This window comes from Trachinotus anak, unplaced genomic scaffold (genome assembly GCF_046630095.1).
Source record: "Trachinotus anak isolate AG129_WGS33_773 ecotype Australia unplaced genomic scaffold, CSIRO_AGI_Tana_v1 ptg000012l, whole genome shotgun sequence".
Classification (NCBI taxonomy): Eukaryota; Metazoa; Chordata; class Actinopteri; order Carangiformes; family Carangidae; genus Trachinotus; species Trachinotus anak.
Window position 1 is genome coordinate 15,876,843 of NW_027273863.1, and position 12,884 is coordinate 15,889,726.

General features: G+C 39.4%; 1 protein-coding gene across 1 annotated transcript in view; it reads right to left on the minus strand.

Moving 5' to 3' along the window:
* Positions 1-3,612: 3,612 nt before the first annotated feature.
* Positions 3,613-12,884, minus strand: part of LOC139628915 (voltage-dependent R-type calcium channel subunit alpha-1E-like) — a 44,654-nt gene continuing 35,382 nt past the window's right edge. The window contains exons 34-45 of the mRNA XM_071491101.1: positions 12,643-12,817; positions 12,423-12,550; positions 11,994-12,090; positions 11,187-11,292; positions 10,763-10,870; positions 10,577-10,677; positions 9,375-9,481; positions 9,193-9,292; positions 7,451-7,555; positions 6,898-7,030; positions 6,609-6,772; positions 3,613-5,464 (exon numbers count right to left, since the gene is read on the minus strand). Of these exons, the coding sequence (XP_071347202.1) occupies positions 4,940-5,464; positions 6,609-6,772; positions 6,898-7,030; positions 7,451-7,555; positions 9,193-9,292; positions 9,375-9,481; positions 10,577-10,677; positions 10,763-10,870; positions 11,187-11,292; positions 11,994-12,090; positions 12,423-12,550; positions 12,643-12,817 (1,849 nt within the window). The 3' untranslated portion in view covers positions 3,613-4,939. The remainder of the gene's footprint in view (positions 5,465-6,608; positions 6,773-6,897; positions 7,031-7,450; positions 7,556-9,192; positions 9,293-9,374; positions 9,482-10,576; positions 10,678-10,762; positions 10,871-11,186; positions 11,293-11,993; positions 12,091-12,422; positions 12,551-12,642; positions 12,818-12,884) is intronic.

The following is a 12,884-nucleotide window of genomic DNA, read 5'->3' on the forward strand; positions in this document are numbered from 1 at the left end:
TATACTTGCTTTCATTTGTATAAATATAATCCCTCAACTGTAACAAGTCACACCTAACTGACTGCAAGCAAAAGATTAAATACTTTCAAATGTAACATGCTGACTGCTTCTCCTGCTTTGCTCATATTTATGAAGCCATGTCCAGTGTAATCCTGAAACACGTGTGAAAAATTACAATCCTATCATAGAATCACATTTTCATTTTCAAGTTTACATGATCTTTTTCCTCTACAGGCTTTGATAATGATTTCAGTGTTTATAATTTTAGCTCCTTTTAGTTACTTTTCTGCAACAGATACTTTGAGGATGGAGCACAATATCATAATCACTGATTGTGCTATATTGATTGTGCATTTAAAGGAGAATCCCACCCTTTTTTAAGAATTTTTATTCCTTCTTTCCTTATTCCCCCAGAACAATTTGGTCAATATCTGTGAATATCCTGCGCTATCCTCCAAAATTAGAAACCAATGGGAGAACTTTAAAATATGCAATGTCACTTCAGTGTACTCTATAACAATCAATGGGGTGCTGACACTGAGTCCAGAAGATGTTTGTAAAATTTCTTACACCAAAATGGGTTGTTTCAAATTTTAAATCCAATTTTAAAATCTGGGTGAGACTTGTCAAGACGTACACTACACATCAATTGTAGATTATGGGCTTAGTGAGGCAACTTATTTCGCTCAGTGGCTCAAAGTAATTTGATGTATATAACTTCAGTAGCCTGACTGATGAAGCAAGCCTTTGATGTTTTTAGACTATGATATTTGCTTCATTCTATAGCATATTTCTCTGAATAGGTTTGTCATGTGTGTCGATGGGCACAAGTGTAACATTACAGTCCTACACACAAGGACAGATGGATGGAGAAGAGTCAGACTTTGCTGTAGTCTCGAAACTGTTGAAGAGATACAGAAGAGAGGCAGTTAGCATTCGGAGAAATATACAACTTGCTTGTTCAAAGTAACTTCAATGTGACAAACATCAGTATAAGGCCAGTAAATTGTTTCTCTACAAGTTGCCTTCATTTTTAAGCTATTTTTGTCAAACATAGGAACGTTTTTGTAAAAAAATAAAAAAATAAAAAAAGAAGCAGTTTGCTTTTTTCATGCATCAGAAACCAACATGGATGTGATAATGAATATATTTGTGGCTTCAATATTGTAATTTAGGACACTTGTTTGCAAACTTGTGTCTGATTTGATGTTAAAGAACTTATTGTGATATAATGATGACATAATGAGGAACTACAAAAACTCTGATGTATAACTTCACTTACCAAAGCTCTACAAGCTGTAAAAACAACCACTATATACTGATGGATTTCACTTTAGTTTACAGTTCAGTACAATTGTAATGTGTCAGAAATTACCCTCTAATGTCTAATAAGAGTCTAACGGTTCCAAAAAAAAAGATGCAATGTCCTACCAGCTTCCATAGCCTACTGTTTGGGATATGGGAGCAAAAACTATAATGAACAACAACCTCCACGAAACTTGGCAACATCCAGGCTACAACAGACGAGTGAAGGAGCGTCCAGATGTGACCCAATGTGCTTTGCCTTTCATTTATAGTACAATTTTCTTGCACTTTACTGTCAAAATATCTACAAACTGTAAAATACAACTTAAATCATAACCAAGAATTTAAGGTGTAATACAGCCTGTTTTATGCTGTGAAAGGTGTGTTTGTACGTGAGGTTAGTAGCAGACATTTTTAAAAACAAACTCTTAATATTGTTAACTGTAGCTCTACTATTAAATGTCACCTCTGCTAGTTGTGTCTGAAGTAGTTAATTAGTATGGGTCAATTTTTAAATATTTTATCTCAAATCCTTAGAGTGCTTCAAAAACATTTCACAGTCCAAAAAAGAGCTGCTTAAATATTTGTTTGCCCTGCAATGGACAGTCATTTTATGTAATACAATTACCACTGCGTTTTCACCAGTAAGAAATGCGTCAGTCATGCGTATGACTACACTCTATACCCATATGGGCTCAAATTAGGGTCCAAATGATTTTGAGCTTGTAACGTGATATTTATAAATAATCCCAGTGTTTGTAGTTGTAAATGAACCTTTGTAAACCTGTAAAATAAAATCTGCATGAGAAATTGAAGTTTCTGCATGTGAAAAAACTGAATCAAAACTATGAACAAATGATCAGTGTTGAGGTTAAACAAAGACACGGTAAAAGAGGAAATGGTTTTAGCATTTGTGCACTACTACAAAGAGGAAAACTGTAAAATAAGAAGTTAGAAGATTAAATTTCATACTTGTCAGCGTCAAACACTGGGGATGTTGCACGCTGAGTTTTATGGTTTTCTGCTCTGTTTGTACACAGACATCCACAAAAGCATTTCTTTCAGTGTGTCTTTGTTTAACCTCACCACTGATCATTGGTTCTCTTTCGCTTCAGTCTGTCTGTTTTTTAACAGATACAGCTTTCTTTGACTCAAGCACAGTTTTATCACATGGACAAATTAGAACGTGTCGTGCAGTATCTGCACGACACGTTCTAATTTACTTTACAGGCTTACAAAGGTTAATTTACAAATACAAATTCTGGAATTACTTTACAAGCTCAAAATCATGTGGACTCAGCCTATATAGGGTCGGGGGGGGAGTAAGTCTCCTCCCGATATATATATCGCATGGGCTCACCAAAAATGGACAATAGATTGGAAAAACGTTGCCTGGTCTGATGAGTCTTGATCTCTGCTGCAAAATTTGGATGGTGGGGTCCGAATTTGGTGTCAACATCATGAAAGCATGGATCCATCCTGCCTTGTATCAGCGGTTCAGGCTGGTGGTGGTGGTGTAATGGTGTGGGGGATATTTTCTTGGTACCCCTTTGGGCCCCTTAGTGTTTAAATGTCACAGCCTAACTGAGTATTGTTGCTGACCATGTCCATCCCTTTATGACCACAGTGAACCCATCTTCTGATGGCTACTTCCAGCAGGATAATGCACCATGTCACAAAGCTCAAATCATCTCAATCTGGTTCCTTGAACATGGCAATGAGTTCACTGTACTCAAATGGCTTCCACAGTCACCAGATCTCAATCCAACAGTGCACCTTTGGGATGTGGCGGAATGGGAGATTCGCATCATGGATGTGCAGCCGACAAATCTGCAGCAACTGCGTGATGCTGTCATGACAATATGGAGCAAGTGTGTGTAGTGTGTGTAGTGTGTAGTGTGAAGGCAACAGGATCCCTCTACTTGACAACACTGCATAATTAAGTCTGTGATACATAAATGCAAAATGCTCAACATTACATTTTAGTTGATCAGAAAGAAAGCTAAAGGAAGGTCAGCCAATGAGAAAATACATTATTTGGCAGAGGCCAGCTTCAACTATGTGTGAGTGTGTGAAAAAATGTGAAGAAGTACCAGCATCTTTCAGATACCACCATATTTGTAATAAAAGTATGTTCAGTGTATACACATAACAAATATATTGAATCAAGCAAATAAAAAAATAATAAATGCACAAACTCACATTTTCCAAATGCACTTAATCGTTTTTTTTAGAAACTCTCATGTAGCAAGTTTTTTTTGTTTTGTTTTATGAGGCTTTGTAAAATGATAAAATAAAGACACCCAATAACAGTGGCAACTTGGGGACACCTTTATTTGTATATACAGCTATTGTACACATAAAAACCCACAAAGTATTTGCATTCCAGGAATTTATGATACAAATCTCCATGTTTTTGGTTAAGTGAGTTTCACAGAATTGGCCTTCTTTAGGCAAATAAAACAAATACACAAACCTTAAAATGAACATTTTCAAAGACTCCTTTACCTTTAAAGTTCCTCAGCTCATACTGTTTATTATCTTTTTCTCTAAATACAAACAGCATAATTTCTCTGTACATTATTAGTAAGTAATAGAGTAATGTTAATTTGTGAAGCAAAATGTGTCATGGTGTGTCTACAGTGTTTCTACAGTTATCGTCTGCAATGGTTCGTACAATATTCACAAGGAAGATAAAAGGTGAAAATAGATGAAAGGTAATTTGTTTTCATATCAGGTCGTGGTAAAATTACACGCTCTTTCTCAAATTCTCAAAATCAAATGTTAAATACAACTGTTGGAAAGTTCTCATTTAAAAGGTGTAGACTGGTAAAAAATAAAAGTAACAGACTGTTGAAGGATAATTAAGAAATTTTAAAGGTTTGAGGTTTGGTGGAGGCATGGTGAGCAGGGTGAAATAACAAATAGGCATCTTTTCTGTGTTATCCTATAACTATACTCATATCCCACAACTTATTATGTTCAATACCAAAAAGAAAATCAGGCAGTTTTTCCCCTGCACATTCATTCATACTGTAAAAAAATCCAGCATTATTGAGTGTTACATATTAGTATCCACATTGTCTGGTAAAGTATCAGATCGCCTCTTCATGATGGCTTGTAGTATTGATCTGGTCTAATAAATGGCAATGGTGTGATGATCACAATGTATTTACAAAACAACTAATTTATAAGAAAATGTAGTTACATATTCACACACCCCACAGATAAATACCGTTTAGAGCAATACTGAATCATTTAGAAACATCTTCAGAAATGAAAATACCTTATATTGACACAAATGACATAATTTGATCCATTCATTTCATGTATTTTCTGCGTCCCATGACTATCTGAGGTGTATTATTACTCTCTTTCATCAAGTACAAGTCAGGAAATAGACCTTATTTATTTATTGTCAGTGTTCTGTGTGAATTGGCAACTACAGTTTCAGGAAGTATTGTTCTTCGTCGTTTTGGGTTCACATTTTACCAAACATCCAGAGGGCTCATGGCCTCAAAGCACTGATGCAAAAAGAGTCACATTAACCTTCACTCTGTACTCTGTTGTACAGTGTCCTCCTCTAACACCCCTCTGGGAATCCCCCTTTTCTTTCATGCTGTGCCTCCTGTCCCTAGCACCTGTCGTCCTCCTCTGTGTCGCTGAGAGGATCACAGCCTGCAACTGAGGTTGTCTGCGCCAGACGCTTCCGAAAGTGTCCGTTGGGGACCTGCCAGCCAGTCCGCAAGCGCGGGCGGCCCGAGCTGATGGTGTTTGCGCGTCCCAGGCTGCAGGCCACAGCCGCCTCAAAGGTCAACGTCTCCATGGGACCGGAGGGGTCTGGGCTGTGGTCATCCTCCTGTGATGCCAAGAATGGTTCGGAGGGGTAGCGTCGAGGTGGGGACGGGTGTCGGCCCGCCTCACTCCGCCTCTCTCCTGCGACCCCCTCTTCGGTCTCCCAGGTGGGCTTGCCTCGCCTTATGGTCTCTGGGCTGCCCTGTTCATCCTCGTCTTCACCGACGGCGGCTTGTGTGCGACACACGAGAGGGGAGTAGGAGATATGAGGGCGAGAGCGGGTTGGAGTTTGCGATAATGGTCGTCGGCCGCTTGGGGTGCTGGACTCTGAGGTGGATGGCACTGGACTGTCTGAGCTGTTGCCCTGAAGACAAGAATAAAGAGCAAGAGGCATTCGGATTACATTATGTGCTGCTGTGATCTCCATGACCTCCTGCTATGACCAACATATGGTCACACCACTAGTACTCTGTCATAAATGCTAAGAGAATTTTTTAAAGAATCTGTATCATTAATACCATTAATATGCAAATGTATGCAGCAAAATCTAATCAGATCATCTACTCCACCTTCGGGTAAGTATGATTTCTGCTATTGATAGTTTTGGAGTTATTGTATTCACAAGAATGTGTTTATAGAGTAACAGAATAACAGAGTCACAGTGTCATGTAGTAATGGAGTCAGAGTTGCAGAATCAAAGAGTCTTTCTGTTAATGTAACTTATTGTTTAACAAATTCTGTTTTCCACTTTAATGTTTCCTAGCAAATTGCGATTAAAAACTTTAGGTATAAAAGCTTTTGTCTAATGTAACACTTCACAGTTCAACACAGTTCATGTGATTTTACATCCATTAGTTAATATTGTCAATATGTCTTGTTTCTTCAGACTTCAATCATCCAATCCACCAAAACAACACCAAACAAGAGTCAACAGCAAAAAAAGCTGTTTGGCATTAGCAGAGAAGATTTGGCAAATCTTTCATGGGCGCAACCCACATACTCAGCTCTGCTGCTCATCCCACAATTGCATGTTCCTTACAAATGTGGCACCATTTAAAAGAGAAATAAACAGGCTTTCCAACGGTTTAAGATTTATTGCCAAAAAGCATTGTTACAATAAAGAAATAATCTACCAAACACAAATTTCCTTACTTTTTGTGCTTAGTTTATTATAATCTGTAATTATTGCATATACTACCCAAGTTTGTAGTTGCAGACATTTTCTACAGCTTTAGACTACATAGTGAGCTGTCTTCTAATCACAAAATGCCTTTCTATTCTTGCCCCCCAACGCAATAGAAAGAAGCTTTTTTTTTTTTGATGGTGTGTGCAGGACAACAGCAACACACACACACATGGGCATTTGACACCTCAGCAAAAACAGTATAAACGGGGTGACTGATGTGTAAGAAAAGGCTCATGGAAGGTCAATTTGCTCCTTCATTTCTGATTTTACAGACATGAGTGTGTTTTTGACCAAAGTCCTTGTTTGTCCTCGTCTGGCCTACCTGTTTATCTTGGGGGTGTTCTCTCTCTACACTGGACGATCTTGAGGGCTGCAAGCTTCTCTCCTCTGAGTTACAACGAGACGTGTCTGGAGAGAGGAGGTGACAGCGCTCCTTAGACCGGCCACGCTCCCTGTCACCCTGCTGCCAGTGTTCAGACCGAGAAACTAGTGGACAGACGTTCAGAAAAGGGGACAACACAAAGTCACAGCATTAAAGAAGAAGTGATAGTGAAGAGTTTATCTGTAAGCTTTATCAGTGGTGGTGCGTGTACTCCATGACTTTGAGTTACCGGCAGCCTTGTAGCTTTTGTGACGAGGTCGATACAATCGCTCCGGACTTTTCTCCTCCTGCCAAAGACCGTTCACCCGCTGATCCCCAACAGTGGATGCTGAACGTTTCATGGAGCCGCCTGCAACCTCTGTCTGCTTGTATGGGAAAACACACACAGACAAACATGCAAGCACAGGGTACATACACAAAGAGAACATTATACATACTCTAACTGCATTGACATTATTTAATTCAGAAAGAAGTGAACCAGTGTGTTTAGCAATTCTTTATCATGCTTTACTCAGTACAGTTTAGTCTTTCCTTTACTCTGGAGATGAAAGAGATTGAGGTAAAGAAGGCGATTCAGCATTCAAGGATCACATCCCGTTCTAACAATTCATTGAGCCTTAATCAGACTCCCAGAGGAGCAAAGACAAACCAGAAGTCTACTGATTCAAACATCTCGGGATCTCGTGCACGTAAGGATCAAGGCACTTTGGCATTAGAGCCCATGCAGCCACTGAAGTCCTCGAGATCCAGCCCAGAGGCCATGTCATGGAAGATGTGTGTACCTGCGAATCTACAGCCAGACGGGGCATGGAAGAGGCCCGCACACACAGGCCCCTCCCTAGCGGAAGCTCCAGTGGGGCTTCAATCCCCCTACTGCACTCGCCCACCTAGGTGAGTACAGAAACAAGAGAGGAGGGCAAGGATAGACAGAGCACCAATCAGGCTCGTCCCTGCCAGGACTGCCTCTTTACACAGAGGTCCAGTTCAGGTGAGAGGAGGGCAGACAAGCCATTTCATCACTGAGGGTCATCTATCATAGCATCACCAATCGCCATCCAATAAGAAGCCATTCCAGCCAAAAACAAACAGATTAACAACTAGCAACAGGAAAACTGACTTCAAGGAAGAAGAGAAACACAGTGAAGTTGTGTAAGAGGAGGAAGAATTAAGGATGAAGAGCGAGAACAGACAATGAGCAAAACAGTTTACAGGGAAAGATGGGATCCATATTTCAGATTGGAAGGACATGTAGTCATGCATATTCAGATCTTACTAGCTACACAAACAGAGCCAGACAACATCTGTCCAGGGGCCGAACACATTCCTCTGCACACTAATATGTGGGTATTTCAGAATAATTTTGTCATTCATCTAGCAGGCAGTGTATACCAGTAGAATCAGACAGTATGCACAGCAAAACATCAACAATTTGACAGTCTGCCTCTGCAATTCCGACCTCTGCAGGACTAAAACATAACCACAACAGGAGCACAGAGAGTCAGCGATGCCGTGCTCTGCAAGGCACTGAGAGAAAAGTCAGTGTCACCAGCTGAAACACATTCACACTGTTTTTGTACAGTTAAATGCTTAAATAAATGATGTAGTTTGTAAATTTGTGAAAGTAAAAATCTGTCATCTAAGTCAGTGGTTCCCAACCTGAGAAAAGAACAACATGTGAACCAAAATATTTTTTGACATTTCTGACATTTTTTCACACTTTTATAATCAAAAAAGGAAAGGAAAAACCTGTCCTTGAGAAATAAAAATTTCACTTTAACTGATCCATGGATGGATTACTGAATGGTCCACTGAGCATGAGCCCGTGGGCCTGGGTGCCATTACACCACATCCTATCATTTCTTGTTAGAAAACTCACTGAGCTCACTTAAAAGTGTGAATGTCCTGCTTAAAATGATTTTGTCGCCTGATCTGGATCAGAGTCTTAATATTGAGTTTCTGCAAAAAAAAAAAAAAAAAAAAGTTTCTTTCGCCTATATTTTATTTATTATTATTTATTCATTTCATTTTCATATTCTGGCTGAATAGCTATGGTTACATTTGACTAAAGTACAGTTAAATTAGTGAAGCAATTTGAATTAAAACGGCAGAATAGCCCATAACCTGCATCTCAGGCTTTCTTTGATGTGATTGTTTACACAAAATAAAGTATCAGTGTGGATCTGCTGTAGCAGGAAGGTTTGGACAAATATGACCACCTCTGGTAGCTTTTGAACCAACAGCAGCACTTAGGGATTCTGGTCCACCTTAAAAATTTTCTTTTAGTCTCGGTATCTGGTCCCTATGTAGGAGAGGGGGATTTTATATGTCTGTGCCCAGCGGCCCATGGTCTTTTAACACATCAAAAGGCACACCACCTACATAAAGGCAACTTGTGACAAGGGGTTGCAACTTGACAATGCTTTGTTTTAAATAGCTGTAAATGAAAAAGGTTGGGAACCACTGCTCTAAGACATTGCTGCTTTACATCGTTGTATGCTCGTTGTATGTTTGCCCACTTTCTTACCAGATTCTGCTGTTGGTTTGCATCAGTGTCAGAGCTCATGGGCTGCAAAAACAGTTCCTGGGGGGAGATTGGACTCAAAGCCACAAAGCCTCCTCTGGTCCTGTGTCAGGACAGAGAAAAGCAGTGAGCAAACACAGAGGCACACACAAGTACACATCTTTGCACACATTCTGCAGACTCACAGGGCTGAACCAGCGCTGTGAGCCATCATTGGCAGTGGCTGGGTGTTAGAGAGAATGTCCTCTGGGAGGGTAGAGGCGTCAAGACGCTTGAACATCAAGTTACTCTTCTGAAATGAGAGACAAAAGCACAAGTAAGAGGACTTCTCACCCATTTCGTTTTCAAGTTATTCAGGCCACATTTAAGAATTTTAAAGGTGAAAACATACAAAAACTGGAATTACCGGTTTGCGGTTGAATGCCTCTGCCACTCAGACTAGTTTCAGATTACATCATTGTTTATCCAGAGTCATATAAAATATTAAACATTTTTGGGAAATTTTGTCATAATTGCTGTGATAAGTCTTGAGTAATGGCTAAAAGTGTTTTGTGAGGTCACACTGACCTTGACCTTTGACCACCAATATCTAATCAGTTCATTCTTGAGTCCAAGTGAACGTTTGTACCAAACTCTAAGAAATTCCCTCAAGATATTATGTTCACAAGGCCAAAATCCCGCTTTGTGAGGTCAATGTGGCCTTGACCTTTGACCACCAAAATCTAATCAGTTGGTCCTTGAGTCCAAGTGGACATTTGTGCCAAATTTGAAGAAGTTCCATCAAGGTGTTATTCAGAAATCATGTCCATGAGTACGTACGCACGTCTGGATGTACGTACAACCCGAAAACAATATGCCTCTGGCTCTGGCTGTCGCCAGCATGGAGGCATAATAATGGTAAACTGGATTTATTTAAGTTCCTTTTGGATATTTCCATTCCTCCCAGTTCTATGTACATAGTTATGTTTGGTAACAATGGCTACTAAAGAGAAGTTGAGAAGGAACTTGATTCTTGTTTTGCTAGACTAAATCTTTCCTCTATTTCTTTTTTGTCCATGTAATTTTTGTTTATCTACGTTTCACCTCTCTTTTTTACTTACAGTTCAAAGCTCAGATGAGTTAACTTCCTACTCAAGCTCACAGTTTAAAGTATTTCTTGTTTCTCCATGTAATTGATCAAATTGCGTCCTAAATGAATGCCACGGTACTGTAAATGATAATGGATCTGAAGAAAGACTATTGAAACTGTGCTGTGAGGTTGTAAAAAAAAACACATATTTCTTTGAATATATAATCATAAAAATGAGTGAGACAATTTGCTTGCCAATAAGAAAAAAAAATCTAATTACAACAAAATAAGGTGTCAGAAAGTTCATTATGAGCTGACCTGAGCTTCGAGTTGTTGCCTGAGCTTCTTGGCTTTGTTCTGTTTGAAGTAGTCCATTATCATCATCGAAGCGTAGATCTTCCCCACAGTCATGTCCGTATCTGTGACGGCAGACACACTACATTAACTGTTACTGCTTGACTCCCAGTGTTACACTGAATATTTCCTCCATAGTTAGAGCCAGACCTTTGTTGATAGGTACCAGTAGATCCAAGGTCTTCTGGGGCAGATAAGGCCAAATGATACTGATCTCTTTCTGTAGTTCAGTATCCAGAGCGACACGGTCCTCACCACCTGAGTAAAACATTCACATTCAGTCACTTTGGCAAATAGAATATGTTATATTGATGCCATTAAAGCTGAAATCATCAGTCAGTTGATAAAAATGCGTTAAAACGTTTTTGTTTTGTTTTTTTTCCAGTGGACTGTTGGTCAGACAAAACAAGCGATTAAAGCTGTTATCTCGGACTTTAGGAAATTATGCTAGACATTTTACAGACCCAATAATTAATCAATTATCAAAAAAATAATCTGCAGATAAATGATCATGAAAATAATCATTAGTTTCAGTCCTGGATACCAAGTTATCATGCTTGTCAGTGACCCTGACCTCGAGCTATTTTGATCTCCAAAGCTGTGCGGATGAGCGACATCAAAGTGGAGGTGAAGTGGACGGTCATGTCCTCATCCACAGGCATGTTCATCAACACCAACCTCTGAAGGAGACGAGAGGTGGAGAGATGAAGACAGAAGAAGATTAATTCGTTAATTATTTATTCTTTTAATCACTTCAGTGTAAACTTCCAACATAAAAGTCCACACAAAATATAAGCTACAACATATAACAACATAATACACATATCATGATTGAAAAGGAGCACAGAGGAGAGAGATGGCCAAAAACAGATGGTTTGCCAAAACTTCCTCTTGTGCTCACATAAAAATCTATGTGAATATTAAACACATACTTTGTTCATCAAGTTCATATCATCCAAATATTTGGTGTCTTTTTATTTTCTCAAATTGAATAATAGTTTAACATCTTTCCAAATGTGACTCAACACTGAAATACACATATAGTTTAATGTAGTTTTTGCAAACTGAGATTTAAAAAGAAACTTCCGTCTGTGCTCATCATCGACTGATCTAAAAGCTGCCAACTTCTGTAAATATTCAGGTAGTAATCTGTTTTTACCTTTAAACGTGATGAACAATATTTTAAATTCAACTGTATCCTTCAGTTTTATTACCCTTGATTCTGTTGTTCCTGTGAATACACATGATTTATAATTCGTATTGCTCTTTTCTGTTGTACATAGTATACAATGAATTTATAAAATATAGATAGGACTTCACTCGAACTGTCAGTTCATCTAGCCCATCTATGTTTGGGGACAAGTGATCATGTTTTCAGTACCTTATAGGCGATCTTAGCAGGACATTTTTTACCCAGGCCAAGGGGTGGCGACATGTGTGTTAACATCTCGTACATGGCCGTGTAGTGGATACGACCACTTCAGGAGAAAATAGAAGCATAAGGTGGAGAGGTCAGTGAAGAGAAGTATAACATTTATAACTAATACAGATCAAGACAAACAGATAGATCCCATCTTAAAGTCTTCTACTCCTTGAAACATGGTATTCAAATATTTGATGATTCCATATGTTTTTATTTTCTTCCAAAAAAAAAAAAAAAAAAGTGAAGTTTAGTGCTAAGCGTGTCTGCCCATTGCACTGAAACGTCAAGGTATTTAACATTTCACACCCTTTGGCTGCCCTCTGCTGGATACAGTTAGAACATGAATGTTGATCAGGTCTGCTTAAAACAAGTAAGGTGAAGTCTCACCATGCCAAACGATCATACTCCCCCCAGATGCGGACAAACTCGTCCAGGTGATGGGGACCGAGGATTGAAGAGTCTCGTGTCAGGTACTCAAAGTTGTCCATAATCACAGCCACAAACAGATTTAGCATCTAAAGAGGAACATCAAATGAAGATTTGATGAGGAAAGCAGTGTGAAAGACAGCAGAGAGAGGTGTTGGTGCAGGAATATTATGACGCTGACCAGGAACGAGCTGAAGAAGATGAACGAGACGAAGTAGCAGTAAGCGAAGTCAGTCCCACAGCCTCCCTCGTGGTCTGGAGACGTGGTGAAGGGGGCGATGGAGGGATCTGGCTCACACTCCTGACCTGATAGACAGGAGAGCATGATCTCCTGCCAGGACTCTCCTGTTGCACTCCTGATGGTTTAAAAACAAACATAAATCTAGTGAACATCAACGAAATATCAATCTTGCAAAAGAAACT